The 23,291-nt window shown below is 29.7% G+C and overlaps 1 protein-coding gene across 2 annotated transcripts in view; it reads left to right on the top strand.

Moving 5' to 3' along the window:
* Window positions 1–23,291, top strand: part of LOC100167273 (regulating synaptic membrane exocytosis protein 1) — a 203,275-nt gene that overhangs the window by 126,813 nt on the left and 53,171 nt on the right. For both annotated transcript variants that reach the window (XM_029488061.1, XM_029488060.1), the window contains exon 6: window positions 21,300–21,569. In XM_029488061.1, coding sequence (XP_029343921.1) covers window positions 21,300–21,569 — 270 coding nt within the window. The remainder of the gene's footprint in view (window positions 1–21,299; window positions 21,570–23,291) is intronic.

Genomic DNA, 23,291 nt, shown 5'->3' with positions numbered 1-23,291 from the left:
TGCAATTGATTGAATTTGAACGCTGTGGAAATTAAATTTGACCATGGATAAAAAACATTGCAAACATTGTAATTTTCTCCTGCTTTATATTTTATTTTTTGAAATTGTTCAAATACTATATAATGCATTCGTATCAACACTAAATTACTGATAACTTTCTGTTATATTGTATACATTAGAGATTCTATGCCTTTTCAGTTTTCGTGTTACTCGGTGCCTACAAGGAAAAGTGTTTCAAAATGTATGTGGTGTAAAATACTTTTATTTAAATGAATAAATAATAATAATAATATTGTATGCAAAGATATCCATGGATAATATAAGAATAATTTATGAAGAGTTTCCGAGAATTATAGTTGTGATCTTGTAAAGTAAAAACTATTTTGGACACTACTCAATTTATGATAATAGTTTCAGAGATTTTTCAAAATTTAAATGTGTATAAAAAAAGAAATTGTGAGTCGCAATATATTTAATAACCTTTTTTAAATGCAGTAGACTATGAAGTGCCCAGATAATTCTGTGAATCTTATTTGTTAAGTCTTTCGCACTGTGAAATGGTAATGAAATTATGAAAATATTAAATTATTAGCATTAAAAAATATTAAAGTATCTATATAATACATAACATTATACAAATATAGTATTCCAATACAAGGTCAGAATTAAAAAAAAGCCAATTGGATAAAACTGTTTTTGAAATCTTATAAAATATAATATTTACGTAAGTACGTTTCGTTTTTTATATATATATATATATATATATAATTAGAGCAACAACGATTTATAATTTTGTTTAAAGTTTGTCATCGACGACGTCTAAAACTGTTTAACTAATAATTGAAAATGCTCGAATCACTATTTCGTGTGCATTTTCATAAATCAATAATACGACGCGTGTAAGGTATATAATTAATACCGATCGCCGAATCGCGATAAGACAAATAAATCGCAATAACTAGAGACTATTGTGTATTATTTCACATAATAATAATATTAACATACATGGACATCATGAACATAATATGTTTCTGTTCAGCATACCGACCTATATCAGTATATGAATGCATTTATAATATACTACAATAACGAATGGACGCGGGTTCGTTCGCTTTATCCAGCAGCAGCTATTTTATTTTACGTTCTGATCGACAGCGAATTAAATATTTTATATTATTGTTATCGGGACCTCGTAATATCGTACACGAACCCCGCTGTAGGTATATACACTGTGTATTATAATAATATGTACCTATACATACGCGTAGGTATATTATAATATATTATTTGCGGCTGGCATGTGTGTATCTACCAAGGGTACGGCTGAATACTATCATATTTTACGAAAAAAATCCAATGGCGTATGCACGCGCGTACGTGTAAAATTATCATATTAGGGTTACGAGTTTGGAATATTTCTAGTGCAATTTTCATTTCTAAATATTTCAACGATAATAATATATAATATGTTGAACGATGCAAATTATGTATAGTTTCTGAACGGATCGTATTGGTTTTGAAGCTAAGATTCACTACAATTGTCGACATCGATATGGTGGCTATTATAATAGAATTGCGGTTGATAAACTTTAACACATTGGAAGTCAAAAATCCCAGCACTTTTATTAAACAATTGGAAAAACTAACGAAAGTATCGTGACAAGACGGCAATATGTACGCACGTACGCCAGTTTTCGACCATATCGATTTTGTTTTTTGTTGTCACTCAGAAAGAAATATTGGAAGAGACTTGACATTTTTACCGAATACCATAATATCTGCATTTTCTTGACGTGACATAATTTCAAAAGTATTTTGGTTCTTATTTAACTACTTATAGATATTTGGAATTTCCTAATTAAATTGTTTATCAGTAAAATAACCTTGACAATTTAAAACACGATAACTCATTAGTATTATTCTGAAACGTAAAAATACATTGTAGCCATATTTTTTTACGGTATTGGAAGTTCAATTTCAACAAATATTTGTAAACAAAATTCGAAAATTACAGAAACCTCCAAATTATTTTGTATTTAGAAATTCAAAAATGTCCAGTTTAAACACCTATAGTTTGAAAGGAAATAAAGTAAAGTAAATACTTAAATAAAGTAAAAGTTAGGATAAGTTTCCAGTAGACAAATCACACTTAAGTAAAATAACTCATTAATTAATATTATAAAGATGACGGAAACATGGCCCTACGGCAGTGGTGTAGCTAAATAGCCTATACAGAGCGCCGTGTGATCGTTTATAATCATTGTAAGTGCCTACTATTGAAATATTCATATCGTTATGAAAAGAATCTTATGAGGTTCAAGAAAAATAAGACAAATATTATGGGGGCTATAGACGTGATGAATTATTTTTATTTTTTACATAATATTGACTGTTAAGTACAAATTGGGTGTTTATTTTATTTTATTTCTATAAAATATAATAATCCGTAAGTTAATAATAGTATTTCATCTGTAAGTAATTAATATAGACATAAAATATTATAAATTAAATATTAATTACTGCAACTATATCTATTTCAAAAATATAAGTATCTGACTTTTAAAGTATATAACATTTTTTAAATATTATGATCAATATTGTGTCTATTTTTATGTTGAATTAATCACATCAGAGACAACTCTACAAAATCACCGTAAATCATGAAAAAGTTTAAATATTACATAGTACATTCGTGCGTTTAATATTGTAATTACACATCGAACTCTGGTTAATTTCCTAAGGTCTATTTATAAAACAATTCAAGTGCCTTTTAATTGTATAATTGAGTTATCGCACTGGACTTCGGTTGGAGTTACTTATTGGCCAATCCTTCAGTGAATATAGATCAATAAATTAATTGACCAACATCAGGTTCGGGCGTAATAACAATTTATAAAATATATACGTCTGGAAATCATCCATGTGCTCTACACGAGGAGGTCCTGTGCGCTTATTTAGTAAGTATGTTTATCGATGTGGGTCGACCTGTCAGTCTACGTAAAAAGTCATTCATAAACAGTACACGTTTTAGTGTTGTTGGCCTCTAATACGCGAGGCGCATCCACCTTGAGAGTATTTTTATATACATATCCAAGGTCAGGCAATAAATTATGTATATAATATATATATATATATATGTATATATGTATATATATATATAATACATATATTTGTGACTATCCCTCCCAAGTTACGTCAATCGTATTACTCACGATGTATAGTATATTATTCATTTAATACGTAATTAGTTTCTTCCAAAGCGTATATTATAGCCAGTCGCGTAAACACGGGAGTTTTAGGTGTTCACCTCTACCCCCCTTTTGGATTTTTATCTTCTATATTATGTATATAAAAATGAAGGTTTCTTTGTTTGTTCTTTATAGATTCAAAAACTACTAGTCCGTATTCAATAAAAGTTATATCAATAGATTCCTTGAGACTCGGAGGGATTTACAGCTTATTTTTTCAACCCTATTGGCTTCTTTATGGCTCACACATAAATTTATTTATACTATAAATGTATACTTGGCTCACGAAATAAAAATATTTTTTTTGTTAATTTAAATTTATACTATTGGTTACATACAAATTACTATTATCATTACTCATTAGTAAAAATATGGCATAATATGCAGTTTTTTACAAATACATTAAAAAAAAAACAAATTTTAAAATTTACTCAATAATTTTGAACACAATTACAATAACTAATTTATGATTTGCTTTTTTAATTCTGGACATATATATTTGATTTAAATATATAAAAACGAATACCAATCTTATCAATATTTGATTTTTACCACCAGCACTATTGAATCTGTTTAAGCATTCGTCGAATCCGTCTTCATTTTTTTTTGTGTATAAATGAAAAATATGGACAGAAATGGAAGAAATGGAAAATCATACAATTATTCATTTTAATTGTGTTGTATTATAAATTTCAACCGAAGCAAAATGGAAAACGATACCATTATGTATTAATTCTAATAAGTCAAAGACAGGTAATATGTCTATTATTCTATGAGCAAACGTTTTTAAAAAACATTTATATACCTTTTTATACCCTCCTTTATACCCTCCCCCCACTAAAATATGAAATGTCTTATTATAAATTACAGGTTATACCTAAAAACAATTAAAATATTACATTGTGTTGATTTTATCGCGTTTGATCTCCATGCAATAACTCGTTCTATCGGATTATCTATAATTATAAATATTATTAATCTATTAATATAAAATTAATGTTGGTTTTGGACTTTAGTGATGCTTGGAACATTACAAAACGTTACGATACAAAAAAACAAAACAAAACAAATTTAAAAATCATTCTACGTGATACGTTTTTTTCTCAAAAACTAAATTAAATAAAACTAAAATTTAATTCTGTAAAAACGTGAGTGTGTTGTTTCTTACTATACGGGTATTTTTCTCTTTGATTTCAAGCCCAATTAAGGTACCGAGTTCCTTGAATATATTTTTAACGTTGTATAGAATCGCGTTCTTTTGGGTCTCTCTCTCTCTCTCTCTCTCTTTATCATTCTCTCGCATATTATATTATATATATTGTGTACCTTTTGACACAACCAGATAAATCTTGCGGTTAGTGGCCACAATAGTGGTAACGGGCAGGAACACACGTCGGAGAGAAGAAAAAAAAGAAAAACACGATGTATAAAAACACAACACACATACATAATATATAAATGTGCATGTTTGTGTGTGCGTGTGTGTGTTTTTGTTAATAACAAAGAATTGTATGTTTTATTTTTTCACATTCCCCGCAGTATATACGCGTAGTACGAGAGTATAGTCCGGAAATTAATTCAAGGCCCCCGTGTCCGGTCCCTTTTTCATCAGGTTATTTACCTTTTTTCTCTCTCTCGCTCTGTCTCTCGCCTCTCTCTCTCTCTCTCTCTCTCTCTCTCTCTCTCTCTCCCTCTCTCGAACTTTATCTCTCTCACTGTATACTCTCCTACCGATTTCGTCCCTCATCGCCACGCATGTCGTTTTTGCAAATGCCGCGTCGGCAGTGATTAAGTGCGGACCGGGGCTTATTTAAATAACTCTTCACCATCATTCATCATTGCAGACGCGGTAGAGGTTCACTTTTTGGCCATCATATGCCAACCCAATATAATATATATATATTTATATATACCTATATAAAGTGGCAGCGGTGCCGTACCCGAGCCACAATTCAGTGAGTTTTTATTTCGAGTTTCCTACGACAGGGGGTATAATACATTTTACAGGCTATATATAGTTTAACCACCAGCAAGCAAAAACAAAAAAATATTAGTATATATATATAATATTATAATATACAGAACAATTAAAACGTTGTAACCTTACAATGCATAGGTCTCTTAAATGTATTTAATGCATTTAAAGTGGGTCTTGATAAAAATAATAAAGGTACATTTAATATCAATATGAAAATACATGTCTTCTTTATACAGTATATAGTACTGGACTTGGTAAAGAGGTTAAAAGACAACTAACAGTTGTTTACGATTCTCTAGCGTAAATAAATTATGGATGAAATGTTTTTTTTTTTTTTTTCAGTTACATTTAATTACATGCTGAGGAAATATATCCATAAATGATAATGATGGGATGAAATTAAATTAAACTGAACTATGTCAGAAAGAGCTATTATATTTTAAACAAAAATAAAAATATATAAGAAGTACAGATATAAAAACTATTGCCATCATCGACCTAAAAGTAAACAAATCGGTTACTGCAAGTAAATTGTCAAAAATAAAGCATCGAAAAAAACATGTGTTTACTGTAAATAATAATAATAATAGCAATAATCATAAAACCAACAACATAAAACCCCAATTCTTCTATTTAAATCGTATCTTTTGTTTTTATCTATGGATTAAATGTCATAGAAATGAAACGTAGGTACGTTATAGTAGATGCTTTTTTAACTTTAATTGTTTTCAACTAACTGTATCAAAGGGGAATTATTACGAATGACCATACTGCACTTTTATTATGTACACGTGAATAGATACATAATATGAATAAGGAACTCCACCTAGGTGCAATTTTTTATTTTTTTCCACAGTGTTAATTTTTAGAGGTACGCGTATTACGCTACCCTTTATTATCACATTACCTAAAGAACACGAGGACCATTAACCATAGTGCTTAGACGCTTAGTCAATATTCATATTTTTAGAAACGTTTGTTTAATTGCATACATGTTTTATTAAGCATATTCAAAAATGTTTGGGCATGAAATAATATAAATTCTTATGTAGAACAGTCATTGTAATTATCGCCAATAATTATTCTTGACAGTGCCTATAATATTATCATAATTACATCAGGTAAAATTAACTTATAAAAATAATACAATTTATTTGTATAAGAGTTAGCGCAGGGTTGATGAAATCATTCACCTGTAAATTATAAAGTATAATGCAATTACTACGGTTTACCTGTATTTCATATATAACTTTAAGAAACCAATGGGGGACGATATTATAATGTATAGTATGCAGTCTGGTTTGAACAGAGTAATATATTTTATCGACGAAACCAAACGGATACTATATTACTGTACCTATGAATGTTAGCTGTTACATAATTTTGTCACAGTAACATGACGCAATGTGTATACGGTGTTTGGCCCAAGTCGTTGTACGCGATTGATACTTATAATAATTCGTAATCACCTTAATATTATATAGGTCAAGTTCGCTGTGCGTGTAATAATAACTACGACTGTCAGCTAGAGTTATCAAGCATTATACGCGCGTTCAACGGGCGCAGGTGAATATTTAATTGTGAATTATAAACGTCAGAAATTCGGTTCTCGGTACGAAGTTTGTTTAACCTCATATTACAGTCATGTCTGTGTGTGCGCACAATTGTTGGTACCAAACTAAAACTAAAACACTAAAATTTAGTGCTCGTCGTACACATATTAAACAGCGGCGTGTTCCCGGTAGAGTTGATAATAATATTCTCTTCCGTTGAATCAATTCGTGGTTAATTTGATTCTTTTATAATATGATATCGCGTAGTTCATAAAACTTGCGAACCTTATAAACGACTTTCGACGGTAATAATAATATTATATTATGCATTGTTATTGTTCAGGTTCGACAGATCCGACCGTTTGACATGTTATGAGCGCATGGACAACATTATATAAGCATAAAGGTTGAGATTAAACAACAGACATTGGAATAATGGCGAAATACGCCTTTCAAATAATTCTCAAGGACCTAAAAAAAATTCACCGTAGACGAGTGTTTTATTGTCACATATTATTATTATTGTTCGACATGCTATGTTATATAATATAATTATTGTTGTGCATTATTGATTACGGTACGACAGGTAATATTTATGATGACGGAGACAAAAATATCTAAGACATCGAGAGAGGGATGTGGTTATCCGAAATGATTTGCCATTCACACGTAAACTTAATTTAAAAAAAATTTAGCTCCTCCGCTAAGATTCGATTAAATTTCACTTGGCGAACATTTCACGGAATCTATTAGTGGTGTAGAATTCGTCGCCAACCAAATAAAAATAATAAATAAAAAATTCAAACTCATTTTCGCGCTAAAAAGCCATAGCTTCACGTATATAACAAATTAAGAGGTGTACGTGCGAGATAAATTGGTTTTTATTAAAAAAAAAATAATAATAATGAAAATAAAAAACCTAGTGGCGACGGCGACGACCATGTCCGCCGGGACGAGCTTTTGCGTGGCGGTGACGTGAATCTCGTAGCGTCGAGTTCCATTATATCGCGTGCCCGCACGCTCACACACGCACACGCACATACACGTAGACACACACACACACACGCGCACACACACACACATACATATACACGCACACACACGCACACGTTTAAGCACAAAGAGGTCCTTAACGATTTCTCCGCGGCGGAAACTCGGCCGCAGCCGTCGTCCCCGCCGCCGCCCGGACGTCTCTTCGCCGGTCCTCTCGGTGCAGTCGGTGCGCGCCGTCCGCTGCCTGCCCGTAATTTATCTAACCGCCGCTCATCCGTCGCGTGTGTATATATACCTACCCGGTGGTCGTACAATCCTCTGTGCTCATATATATATATATATACACGAGTGTGCGTAATGTGTATAACCGCCTAACCTCGCGACCCGACCGTAACTCGTTTCGGCTAACGGTGCCGCCACCTCGATTCGTCCACGTCCGCTTAGCGCGCCCCTCGCTCGCACCCCAACGCTGCTGCGCTGACTATATATACGGCGGTATACCTGCGATGTAGCTGAAGCAGCAGCAGCAGGCGTTGGTCGGAGATCGACGGACCTATAGACCCCCCCCCCCCCCAGCTGGTTATTTTCGCTTTTGGTTTCCCGAGGTGGGTTTTATCTTAAGGCGACGGCAAAAATTACGATGATAATGCTAACGATGGTCAATGATATTATAATTTGTATTGTTTTTGAATATTTTGTGACATCGTCGGGCGGAATAATTATATTATGAGAAAGTTGCGAACCTAGAAAAAATTATAATTTATGATTATCATATATCATAACCACCGTCCACCACTTATGACTTATCCGATAAATCAACTGCTCTTTATTAAAATATTTTCAACTTTGTGACTTGGATCATCCATAGGTGGAAATTCATTCAGGGGAGGCCCAACATTATTAACATAAATATGAGAGGGGGATTCGAGCCTTGTTTAGGGGAATTTTAGGGGGGCTAATCCCCTCAAGCCTTCCCATCCGATTTCCGCAAATTAGGACTCCTCCTGTTATCGCGAATTGTAATTGTGCGCAAATAGCTTAAATTGACTTGGATTGTGACATAGGCCCAACAAAATATTGATAAAAGAGTGAATATGAATAAATAATGTCTGAAAAAATTTTGAAGAGACTGAGTATTATCAAATTACCCCGTTTATGCCATTATATAGTTGTTCATATTAAAATGTAACCATGATGTAAGTATAAACGACGACGACAGTGACGCGTAATACTTTGCTATAATTATTCATTTCCGGTAAAAGTATTATTATTTTACCTAATTTTAAATTCAGAGTGGAGTGATGAATGTCATGATTTTAAATTTTCATTTTACACTTATTTTTATTTTGTGTCTGTCATCTGTCATCACCTTTTGGAGTTGGGAGTAAAAATTTTTCAATATTAAATTTTGAATGTATTTTCTTATGAATAAGTGAATTAAGTTAGTATTTGGATTAGTAAATATAAAAGAAAAATTCACTGTACTTAAAAAAACAATAAATTAGGTAGGTAGGTAAGAAAAAACTTGAATTCGTACGAAAAACCAGTTCTCAAAAAAATTGTTACTCAAAAACGAATAATTGTAGATACTTGATACATTGATATTACTATTTTCTATACATAAAATATTTTTTAATTACTGTTATTAGTGTTGATAATTTTATAAAATTGTCAAAATAGCGAAAATGTTCAAATTACCTTTTAGTTAAATACGTATACAACTTATAATATTCATACCTAGGGTATGCAAAAGTAAAATAAGGTTACAATATATTATATACGTTTTTTACAAGAATATTATGGAAAAAAAGATAACTGTAATTTTACTAATATTTTTATACGAATGTCGGAAATTTAAATTTTGACGAAATTGTATATTCACATATATAAAATAATGATTTATCACTAAACCGTTTTATATTTTGTGAATGTAATTCAAGGAGTATTAATCGTAGAAACTTGAAACATTTCACTGTTAGATAAATTATCACTTGCAATAAAATTTTCGAAAGATTTAGACTAACTATAAGCTTTTTTTAGGCATTTGACATTTCTGACTAATGTCGATAAAAATTTTAAAAATAAAAAGTCAAAAAGCTTGAAAATGTAATACAAGATCCCACATATGTTGTTCTTATAGTTAAATCAAATCATTAAAAATACATGTGCACAAATTATTTATAAGGTTTTGAAGTTTAAATTCCAAGAAAATTCGACTATAATATAACCAACATTTGCAAATTATTTTGTATTTAAAAATGTTTAAAACGTTGAACGTTATAGCTAAGACTTAAAAATCCAATACAATCTGGAATTCTTATAAATATCTAAAAATCTAAAAAAACATTTTAAGACAACTTTTTTTTGATAAATATTTGAAATTCAAATTTTAATTTAATTTAAATATTTAAACAAATATTAACGATTTTAGTTATTTTGTTGTAAGTTGTATTACATTTTTACCATATGCAAAAAAAAATTTAAAGTATTAAGGTTAGTTCTAAATATTACTTATACTTTTACTGTATGATGCCTATACCATATTAATAATAAAAAAATAATGACTATAAATTATAGGTGCTCAGTACTATAGAGCCACAAACTATTTCCACTTAGAATTGTTTTTCGTATACTAATATTTATCGTTGCGTTTAAATTTAACTCATCCATTGCAACGACCTATACTCAATGACGAGATTCACTCGACACCTACTGTACAGTTAGTCCGGTATCATAATTCATACTTGCCCAATTTTTAAACTGTGATGTTATATTTTCTCATTTTATTTTATTTGATGTGCAGAAGCAAGACAATAAAAATATGTTAAATCTAGCAACGCCATCATGCAGGTGTATTAATTATTGTAACTTCGTATTTATTAGGCAAGTAATAAACATAAAATCCTTCCAACAGTCATATTATTACCACGAATTTACTGGTCATAAAAATGTCTGTATTTATTATAATATTAGAAAATGTAAACAGGGCGTTATTACTAATTATTATTGTTACCTTTGACAATGCGTACGTCCTACACATAGCCATATAATAATGGTTACATAAACTGTGATTATATTATGACGAGTCCATTGATATGTTACCGTAATAACTTTTGAACCGGGTACAAAATATCGATTTTGACGGAAACGTAAGTCTTACATTTTTTTAAAATTTCGTCGAGGTGGAGGAAACGAATGCACGGCAAGACCTCGGAGTTATATCGAATTTCACGTGCCAATATTATTATAATAACACGCGTTACGGGTAAGGTACATGCCGGGGTTTTGTACACGTCGAAGATTCGTGCGTGGTGCACGTAGAACAAATATATGGGCATGCATTATACGTATATACAATATATCATATTATATGGGTATGCGTTTGCGGCCCACGTTCCTTCGTGTGCGATTTTCTGATTGGTTACACCTATGCATTATATTGTATGTAAACTTAACGCTCAGCTTCCACCCCGCACAACAAACCATCACCATTCCCATCAACCCCCCCCCCCCCCCACGACGTCATACGAGAACTATATGTGCTGGATGTGTGAGTGGGTGTGTGTGGGTGTGGGTGTGTATGAGCGTGTGCGTATGCTTCCTACGCGTTACCCGGAAATTCGAACCGTATTTATGTTGGAAATAATCTCATATTATATACTCGTTGTGACGTCGTCGTCGTAGTCGTCGTGCAGATGCCATTATTCTCCATTCGCCCATTCGTATGCGATAAAATGTATTATTTAATTTTACGAAAATATCGCATATACACATAAGGGTGTGGTCTATAAATACGTATATATTATTATCTACATGATAAAATATATTCTTTCTATAACAATATGGTAGGTATATAATATATAAGAATATATGCAGTAAATCTCATATATTACGATGTAAGTGGCATCGTTTAGATTTTTTTTTTATTATTATTCGTTTGCAAGAGGCAATAACGAATTCGAATAAATGAAAAACTTTTATAGAAAAACCTGTATTCGTGCATGATATATAAGTGTATATATATATATATTATATATATATATAAATATGCAATATTCAATGTACATAACTACTAAATAGCAAGGCCCAACCAGCAGAAGCGTAAGTTTTTTTTAGTGTCGATTTTAAGTTGTTGATTGTAGTGCGTACGTATGCGTTGCGTACCTACTATACATAGCTAATTTTATTTTTGACACGGTTTTCTTTTTTATAATAGCAACGATAATTTTCGAATCGTCACAAATCGCGTTGTGTTTATCGACATAGACATAACGGGGTTACGATATACAATTCAAAAAAATCGACCGTTATTTAAATATCAAAAACGTGATTTTCCGGATTATGACACTGGGACGTTCTGCGTCGTGATAGTTTTCTGTATATTATAAACTGCATTGGGCTGGGGTAGAATAAGAGGTTCCCGCGGGTGCAAAGCGTTATTTGAATACAAGGCTAGACATTTATAATACGAGTGGTGCGGCAAATGTGAGAAACAATGTGGCGGAATGCCGAGATAAACGTAATTAAAGAGAACAAGATATTATTATACACGTATATATAATATGCGTATCTTATAGTATAGAAGAAGTAGATGAACATCGCACAAACACATAATTTTTCCGTGTGATTTTAATGCACTTCGTCTGCGTACCTATTGCGATTAAACAGCGGACAAAAATATATTATCCAAATGTAGGTCATATAGTATATTTATTTTTAATTTCATTGAAATCACATCTTTGAAATGCGAGCATCAGGATACATTTAAAATATATAGTTTTCAGCCTTTATACAACATAAAAACGTCTTTAGAAACGGCGTATTTATTCTAGAAAAAGTAACAACTACAATGCATAACGTATTGCATTATAATAATTTATATGAATTTCTATAGCCATTCGCCACAATTTACCTATTTTACTCCATAGAATATAGCCATCCATATACAGTCTCGGGTCTTGGACAAATTTATTTACCAGTTGCGACTCCGTGTGTTTAACTTGGCATAATACATTAATTTGATATCATAATATTATCATACGTGTTTTTTATTAACATACAATTCCAATAAAACAAATTTAAAAATATGGGCCATATATACTATAGGAATTGCCCCTTTCCCTCCCCCCCCCTTTCTTGGTACACCACTGGTTGAGACCATACATTGTTTAATATTATTATATAATACAGTTATATGTAGAATTTATTACATAGTATTCTAAATTAAAAAAGTCTAAACAAATAAGGTCAATGCAATTTAAAATCCATTATTTACCTACGTAAATAAATATAAGCATTTTGTACATTTTACAAGCCATTTTTGTTTCATAAAATTGACTGCGTTTTTTATGAGATGTTGTTACTTAATTTATTATGCATATTTATTAGTACTTGATAAGAATTGAGGTAATAAGAACGCAATTATGTTGGTCAAAAAATTGGTACACACCTACATTTACCTTTAAAATATAGGTACCTACCGAGTTCACATCTCTAGACAGCTATTATACTTATACAAATAAGAAGATAATATAATAAAAATTATGTAAAACTAAAAATGTTACTTTTACAATACCTTATATAATTTATTTCACTTACGCTAATTGTAATGTTTGTCCTTAAAAACGTATACAATTTATATGGCAAATAATATATTATTATCAAATTTCGTGTCTAAATTATTTACCGTTATACTTACTATGTGGATACATAACTTCTGTATTATTAAAAAGCATCTCTATAACGGTTAAAATATAAACTAAACAACTTAGGCAGCTGTTTAACTAACTAACATAATTAAGTTGAAAAAAAAATGATAATATTTGCGTATAAAAAAATATAATAAACTACGACCTGAGTATATTTATTACTTTATAATTCGCCTCTTGTATTTATAATAACAAATATTTATGTATACAATATTATGAGCATGAAGATTTTTTTCTCTTATACATTAAAAGTTTATACAGACCGTCAAACTTTTCTCATTAGCTTCCCCATTTTCTTCTTTTTTTACGAACGATATACTCTTCAAATACGATGTTCTCATATTGTAACGCTTCAATAAAACTCCAATTACTTAGATATTAAAATCTGATTAAACACATAAATTGATCGATCAATAGCATTTCGGAATAACTAGTGCCTAATTGACCTAGTTTTTCGAGCATGTACGTAAAATTATTTTTTCATGAAAAATGGTCAGTTTCTACTGTCGTGTGTGTACTGTTTAGGGACTTTTAATTAGTTGATTTGTTGGAGTTGAATGAATATATTAAATTTGTATATTTTAGTATTATTCATTTCTAAAAACACCGTTGTAAAAATAATTTTTATACTTCATTTTTAAAACAACTTATAATGTTTTAATCGGTATCATAAATTTATTATTTAGACATAATATGAGTTTTAATAATTCCCTTCACCCCACTACAAATTAGTTTTATAGAAGAACGAAAAGTACACCATTTTTATGTTTATTAATTATAATAATGTCATTATTGTTTCACTTGAAATGTAAAATTTATTTATTCATTGAAGTTTTGTAAAATGTTGCTTTATTTTTATTTATTAATTTGATTGTTACAGCGTTCATATATTTTATTACAATAAAACAATTTTTGTGAAAACTTAAAGGTTGTACAATGCAATTGATATAAGTTTAATAATATAGTAAATATTCAACGTGTTTCGAGTGAATTACGTGACTGGAATAACTTGAATGAGGAATCCGTTCAATAAAAACATCCGTTTGATTATATATAATAGCTGTTAATTATTGTTATAATATTGGATAGTGGCGTTAAACATATATTTTTGAAGTGCACAAACTATTTTAAAAGATTTTTGTTTCTTTTTTAGTATTTAGTTTTTAAATTATAGTACACGATTGTTTATTGTATAATATATTTAGCTAAATTTAAAATGCAAATAAACAAATAATAATAATAATAATAATAATAATAATAATAATAATAAATTCACATAATAACTTTTTGATTTAATTCTATCTATGTTAGATCTCTGGAAAAGTAATATAATATACTTGTACACGTTATATCCATTGCTATGAAATCAACACGTCTGTGAAACACGCAATACAATATTTTTGATTGTTATCTTCGTGTTTCGATAATTTATTGCCCATAAGGGTATACTATATATAGGTTAGCTGTAGTTCAATAAACGATAAATTAATTACGATATTTCGTTTGTGAAATAATTTTATACCACATGTACATATTGCATTTAAATATTATACAGTAAACTGCGTTATTATATTATGCGAGTTAATTTGTTTAATAATTGTATTTAAGAGAGATAGTGGCGTAAGTATATCGATTGATTAAAATTATGCATAATAATATTATAATCGAATTGATGTTAAAAACTAAACAGTTATTAAATAGTTGTTTAAAAGTGCGTTATATATTCATACTTTATAGTAAATTAATTATTGTAAATGTCTGCAATTAAATATTTTACATGAACGAAAAATCATGTATTTAACTATATAACATCTACTGTTCACAAATTAAAATTATGGATACTTAAATAACTACGTTGTATTGTTTAATACATGTTAAACAATAAAACAGGGTAGAAACAAATATTCAAATTATAGTTTTTTTTTTTTTTTTTAGATGAAAAATAATAGAATATCACCGATATAAGTGATTTTTACAAAAAATTGACATAATGCAAATGACAATGTTGTAGAATATATGTTTTATGGTCTTTGGAGTTAAATAGTAGATCAATAAATAATTAAAAACAGAAATTTGTTGAAGAAAAAATACTTGTTTTTGTCATAAAAATTAAATGTTGGTTTCTTGTTTTAACTTTATTTTATATCAAGACAATATCTCATCTTTTTATTGGTTATTTATGTAGCCATACTATGATATATTATATTTTATAAATTTTAAATAATATGTTTTTAATCATAAATGTTTCATCAATTCTTGAATTTACAACGTATTGTATACTTTTATATTATAATATTTTAAGGAAAATTACAATTTTATTCCTGACGAGGAAGAGACGAGTTATATTAATTATCAGCAAAACACAATATAATAACAAAATATAAACAATATAATATAGAATAGCAATGATCAAAACATCTAATGCCACAATCAATTTAATATTTCCAATAATTTAATATTATTATTTTACAATGAGCATTTATTTTTTATGATAATGGTTTGAATAGGTACCTATATTGAAAAGATATATTATATTGTGATTGTTATAATTTAACATGCAGTATTAGGTTGATTGTTTTTAAAGTAATTTAAAAATAAGCGAATTCGCATAAACTCAAATAATAATGATACATTTATATCGTTAGGATATCGTCATCACACAAAAAGTCAACAAAAGTAGGTACGCTTTAGAGTCGTCGTAGGCGTAAACAAACTTTAACAGCAGGTGTCATTGCTGAAATTGTCTACTCCAATATAACTTTTATAATATAATATAGTTTCAAATATAAATATATTTTTATAAAACTGATACATTTTTTTCTTCAAAGTTCATACGTGCTATAATACAATGGGGTATTTTATAATATAAATCGTCGTCGATGAAAATTTCAGCAATATCAAACAACGATTTTGTGCGTATTATTAGAATATAAAAAACTAGTTTATAAAGTGTGTATCTGTTTTCAATTAGATAGGTCAATACAGTTGCACAGAAATGATTAACTCTTTTCTGTAGCGGCGGTACTTATAATATTGTATATTATAACAATTGTTAGATAATAGTATATATTATATACTGTTATCGGTAAGCGAAATCGCTTTAGCGCCTTAGCGGGTTAACCACGAGAAAATAAAGAATACAAATCCATCCATATTTTATACACAGGGTGATTCACAAACATGCTCACCCCTTTTATTTATTTTTAAATTTTGTTGGTTTTTGGTATACCTACTTAAAAGTTTAATTTATATTTTCAAATGCATAGATATTTTATAGCATTTAAATGGTGTCCCAGATATAAACTTATTTTTCCGGATAAGATTCACTCTAGTTTATTTTAATTTGTTTAATGATTTTTTTTTTAATGTTGATGCATTTAAATCAAAATTTGAACGAGTAGTTTCTTAAAGTAATTTAAACTTTGTGTACTATTTCACTTAATGAGATATAAAAAATCAATTTGATTTTCCTCCGCCAGATGCATGTGTTCCATAATAAAAAATACTATGAAAGACATCTGAGGTTCATTATTAAAAAAAAATTCTTATGTATGTAAAAAAAAATTGATACAAATTACTAATATATGTAAGTGTTAGGCTACTGACATTAAATAATATGCAATTCGAGGTGTCATAATATTTTAATATGTAATAATAAGTTGCAATATAATAAATAATACATGTTATTAAGCTTTATTCTATTAAATAATTTGAATTTTATGAAGATGTATCTAATAATTATAATAAGTAAAGTTAATCATTAAGTATTAGTGTATTACTGTCTACTGGTAGATATAATTAAGTATAAAAAAATTAAGTTAAAAATTGCATTATTTGTATTTCTTTTATTTTACGTACCTACCAATAATATTTTATTACCTAAGGATACTAAAGCAATTTTAAGTTTTAACATAATCTATGGGTAAACTTGACATTACCATAAAGTTTAAAATGAACCACCTTAGTCTGAATAATGTTAGACACGGATAATATCAAGTTTACCATAGAAATTTCGACTCTTATTCATAACATTTTTAGTTTTGTTTTTCAAGCAATGAAAAATGGTTTAGAAATGCCTCTTATAATATTTGTTTGTATTATAATCTATTCAGTTCCAAAAACATTTATTATGATCAACCTATTTAGTTTTACCATTATTGTGTTTCTGCGTGAAAGATGCTAACATTTTCATGGCGATTAATTTATGTAAAATGTTTGGAAATATAACACATTGAACAAAATAATAATAATAATATACCTACTACAGTGTAATACTGTATTAGGTACATTTAATGTCTATGCTGTTAAATATTCAAAATACTATTTTGTCGATACAATAAACAAGTTTACGTACGCTAGTTTCTCCCCTTTCAAGAGGAACCACCACTATTGCGTCACTTCGCTTCAGCGCCATAACGCTATATTGCCTACTGGTACCTAAACGTCAATGCACGATAATTGATTTTTTTATGTTTAAAAATTAGAAGTTCCACACTGCTGTCCAAACAGTGGGAGGGCAGGCAGTCCTTAATGTAGATGATTCACAGTTTTTGTTTATATTCTTAGTTCTTACATATAATACGTGTTTTAAATGGTATAACATATAACTATTTAGTTGTTTCAAAACCACATCTACACCATAAATGGTCCCACTGGTATCAGACTTTGTTGCAAATAGCTCGTCGATCTCCATCGTGGACGTGATGTCGACGTGTCCTATATCAACACCCGCGCGCAAGCCTAAATTGTTTTAGAACGAGATTATCGACGCGTGAAGTGATCAACCATTAATGGGCTATAATAATATTATACAGCACAATAACATAATAGCTGTGCCAATAAGTCATATTTTACAGGTTTGCGATCGGTTTCCCGCAAGGCTCCTAGATAGTATAAACCGAATACCGATGATCATCACTCAATTGAATACAAATTGCGATCATATAATTATATATATAGCATAGAATTAAATAGGCATGTATATAATATTATAGTATAACATTCTATTACGATTCTATTTGTGTTGTGATACTGAGATATTGAATGTTGTAACAAAATTATTATACGCTGAATAGTTTATAGTTTTCTCCAAAAACAACTGTTTACAACAAATTCATATAATGTGGTACTATTTACAACTGTATTCACAAAAAAAAAATAACTAATCGAATACATAATACAGGATATAGACACCAAATATATTTTAACATCTAGAACACTGCATTTTCACAAACTTATTTAATCCATCGCCCATTTTCATTAATATTCTAAAGCCCCTCAAAAATGTTTAAGCTTACAATCTGTAGTAGGTACATAGTTAATGTAATTGTTATATTTAAATACACCATACCTATATATCGTAATAACTGAATTCAAACTTCTATGTTTAATGAGAAGAATACAAATATAATTAAAACACATAATTTAACATATTTAAAAGTATTTTTATTTAAATTAAATTAAAACGTATCTAGTGTGAAGGATGAACTGATGCTCTTCAATAAGATTTTTAATATATCAGGCTTGGATTTACTTAAAAACAGACGTTAGTGGAATTATGTGGACGTGTAGTAGGTATTTAATTTTAATTTGAACTATAAAAAGAACATAATTTTTCAATTTTTTTCCCTCTTTAATCCTCCTCAACACCCTAAAATTTCTTCGGGTCTTATACCGCCCTACTAGAGGACGCCAACGCCCACTTTGAGAAGGACTGATCTAGAACAATAGTAGTTATTATAAATTACAATAATACATTTATAAACTGATGCGTCAATGCGGCGAAAACAACAATTTATTGTCACCTTAACTGTATACATTCATTCATGCACGGTCTCTGAACACGTCATGTCGTCATATCATCACCAACTGTGATGACGAAGGTATATTTGGAGGGATATCATGTCTATGGTCTATCTGAATTCTTGACAAATATTCGTCATGAAATCTGACAGCGATAAAAGTGTTGTCGTTCGGGAACACATTATGCGTTTAAAGCCTGCAGCAGCTATGTATTATTTTAACAAATTACCTATGCAATAATACTTCGGCATTCCACGCTTTCCCCATTCGTACAGTGTAATACAACTGATAATATAATGTTATTTTCTACAGTTTGTAAGTTTGTATTGTTTTTCATTTCATCGGTTTTCCGTCTGTAATTTCAAAACAACACCACCACTGCCCTTCGAAACCTATAACAGTATCATAATTTTATAACGGCCAAAGATACTTATAGGTATACCGTATACGAAAATACTAAATAGATAGCCGTCTCACTATTTCTGCAGTTGAAAGATATTCCTTATCGAATAATGGACGTTTAAAAAATTCAGTCCAACATACCGATTTGCTCACAGATATATTTGTAGGGTATTTCTAAAATTAATATAACCATTGTCCATTAGGGTATTTGATAAATACTAAATAGGTACACTCAATACAATTGCCTGGAAATTAAATGTTTGGAATTTTTAAGCGGAATTATAGAGGTATAATTATAATTATAATTATTTAGAAGTTTTAGAGCATCACATTAACTCATCGTCGACAACTGACGTGAACAGTTAACTTAAAATGTATTGTATACTATTTGGTCACATGCGCAGGCGCGCAGCTGCGAACACGTCGTACGTCGTCCGTTGTCGCGCATTGGTAGTTTTTAGCAATTTTTCAAAATTATCGAAAATTATTTTGTCAATAACAGTCTAATTTGGGTGTCAACCTTGGAGGTAGGTCGAGATCGGAATTATTTGTGTCGAGCGAATTTTCTATGGAGGTAATATTTTCGGCCTTGTGATTTTTAAAGTGAAACTTCTTTACTGCGGGTATGACAAAAATATTTAGTCACATGACCCCCCACCCCTCAAAGAACAGCCCTGAGAATGTATTGGAGACATAGATTACCTACATCGTTGCTGATATTGCTAACACACGTATCTCAGTTTTCATGATTTTACAGTAAAGCCATAAATACGTTGTGTTATTACACTATGTTTGATACGTCATGCTGCGTTATCATTTTTTTTTGTTATTTACAGTCTAACCAGTTGTTTACGCAAAAAAAGTCTCAAATAAAATTTTTCTGAACCTACAGTGTTTATCTACCATTATCAAAAAAAAACTAATTTTGTAATTTTCTTTTTGGTCGTCGCACTCAAAAAGTGTAACTTGAAATAATATCATACAAAAATAAACAATTATAATTACATGATACATAGCTACAAAATTGTTATGCAAAGCTTTACCGTGGCAGTCCCTGAGTGCCTCAGACTTTTTTTTTCATTCTCTACCTACATCATAAATTCGTGTACGAATAGACGAATAGAATATATTCTTAAAAGTATCTATGACCTTCATTTAAAATTAATATTCTATTGTATTTTAAATAAATTATGTGGGTGAAATGATAAAATACCACAAGATTAATTCCACCATAACGAGAACAATTAATTTATGCCATTACCGAAAAATTTTTTTCACAAATAATTTTATTGTAATTTGATAGAATTGGAAGATATTGTCTGTTATAAATACGTAAAAGCAGATAAAGTAATAACTAAGGAGCAGGTATTAGCAAATATCATTAGCAAGGTTTCACCAGCTACTAACTAGCATTGATGAATAATAACAAAACTATGTGGGTCTGTTGTACTGCAGCATACTGAACCACTCTGCTTATCCCAATAGTGACATTCGTTGTAGATCACTCTTTATAATCATGTGTAAATCGTATGTTTGACCTACATAATTATACTGCACGTATTGCTGTTTGGCCATTGGTTTACTAATTATTGTTTTTTCTGTTCAATTCATATAGAACACTTGGTGCTGCAGTATTTGCCGGCGCAAACAACAAAGTTCGTCGATATTGCAACCGGTGCTGACGCAAAACTCTACCGACAGCTTGTTGGACGTGCCCATAGCGGACACTCTACAGCGGCGGCATTCGGACGTGAAAATTGGACGCAATTCCGGAAATGCTGGGTCTGGGAATGGATCATTGGGATCGGGACTGGCACCACCACGGTCACCGGAGCTCCGACGGCACTCGGACGTGTCGCCGGCTACACTGAAGGACATGGAAAAAGTAAATACGCATTTTCACCTTATTAAAACTTGTGATGATCAATATAAGACATTTAGTTTTTGAAAAATTTGTCGGTAGAAATTTTCAAAATTTAATAATGTAAAAAAATATAAAAATGAAAATGAAAATAAAAGCTTAACATTGTACATTTTTGATATAGATAAAAAAAAATGTATAATATTGCCTTTAAAAAAAATCCTGATTTGAATCTATATGTTTATAAATGTGAAATTAGTTTTTTTTGGTAATGCTAATTTCAGAAATTACTGGACCGATGTAAATTGAGGTTGTATTAATAGATTCCTTGAGACTAAGAACAGATATTGGAACCCTATGGGTCATGATAAATTAATTATATAATTAATGCTACAGTATATGTCAACACAGTGTAATCAATTTTTAGTTAATTTTAGTTTAACATTTTTAGATAGTTTTATGATTATACCTATATTTTTAAAAATGTTTAAATGTTTCTTTTTTTTACATAATTACCTGTAATTTTAATGTAACTATATGTTTGAACTCCTGGGGCCCCCCACAAGTTCTCTCAGCGGGGACCAGCACGCATATGTATGTATGTATGAAATTAAATCAAATAAATAAAACGAATATATAGGGATGGCAATAGTTCCAGAAATATAATTTTTTTTTTAAATGTAAGTAAAGACCAGCTAGAATTTTAGACCAGTTTGTGAAATATTTCTATTGACGATTTATCGATAAATATTAAATATATACACTTGCGAAGTTTTTAAAACCCTATAGGATGGATGGACCAGTTTTTTTGTAAATGTATATACTTACATATATCATATCTCGTCCTACTCACATTTCGTGTTTAAATATTAAAGTCGTCGTTGATCATTTAATTATTTGATTTTTGATTTCATTCTTCCACGTTCACACAATATTATTATACATACGTATCCGCCAGTTTTCTAGGAAACTTTCGAGTGACGTGTGTCACAGCTACCGCTTTCAAAGAACAATCGATATCGGATTAGTACAACAATATATAATACAATACCTAAAGGTATAATATTAGAATATAAATATATATAAAATATAATATATTTCATTGAGTTGTATATAAGCTCTGGTAACCGTGAAATATTAAAACATTTATATTATATTTTTATCTTACGAATTTAATACAAATTTAATAGAATATTATGCTTAGATGGTATATACCTATTAGTGTCATCTATGTATATAAAACCTTACGGTCCCAGATAAATAGAAGGACGTTTAAGGACTAAACCGTCTTTTTTAATCAGGGTATAAATTGTTTTTTTTTTTTAAATTATATTTAAAAACTTCGATAACGAAGCTTAAAAAGAAACCTCATTCAGCCAACCCGCAATTAAAAATTTAATCATATGCAATTCGGAGATAAGGTAATTGCATTATTTCGTTTAGTTTGTTTTTGTTTTATCGTCTTGTATGTGAATCTACTATATTTGCTAAATTATTTTATTAAATTAATTTTTAATAAAAATATAAAAAGGATATTTAAAAAAAAAATATTCTGTACGGGTTGTAAAAAATTCAAGCAGTCCGAGTTTTTCCTTTTACCATTTATGTAAATACATTTACAGCAGCTGCAATGTAAAACCAAAACGGAACCTTTTTATATATAAAAAAAAGAAATACTTTTAAAAATAAATCATGTTCTCATTTATATTATATTAAATATTTAAAATTTGAGGCTTTTGTCAATTT

This window comes from Acyrthosiphon pisum, chromosome A1 (assembly GCF_005508785.2).
Source record: "Acyrthosiphon pisum isolate AL4f chromosome A1, pea_aphid_22Mar2018_4r6ur, whole genome shotgun sequence".
In the NCBI taxonomy this organism is placed as follows: Eukaryota; Metazoa; Arthropoda; class Insecta; order Hemiptera; family Aphididae; genus Acyrthosiphon; species Acyrthosiphon pisum.
The sequence above is the reverse complement of the archived record's forward strand: the minus strand, read 5'-3'. Positions and strand labels throughout refer to the sequence as shown.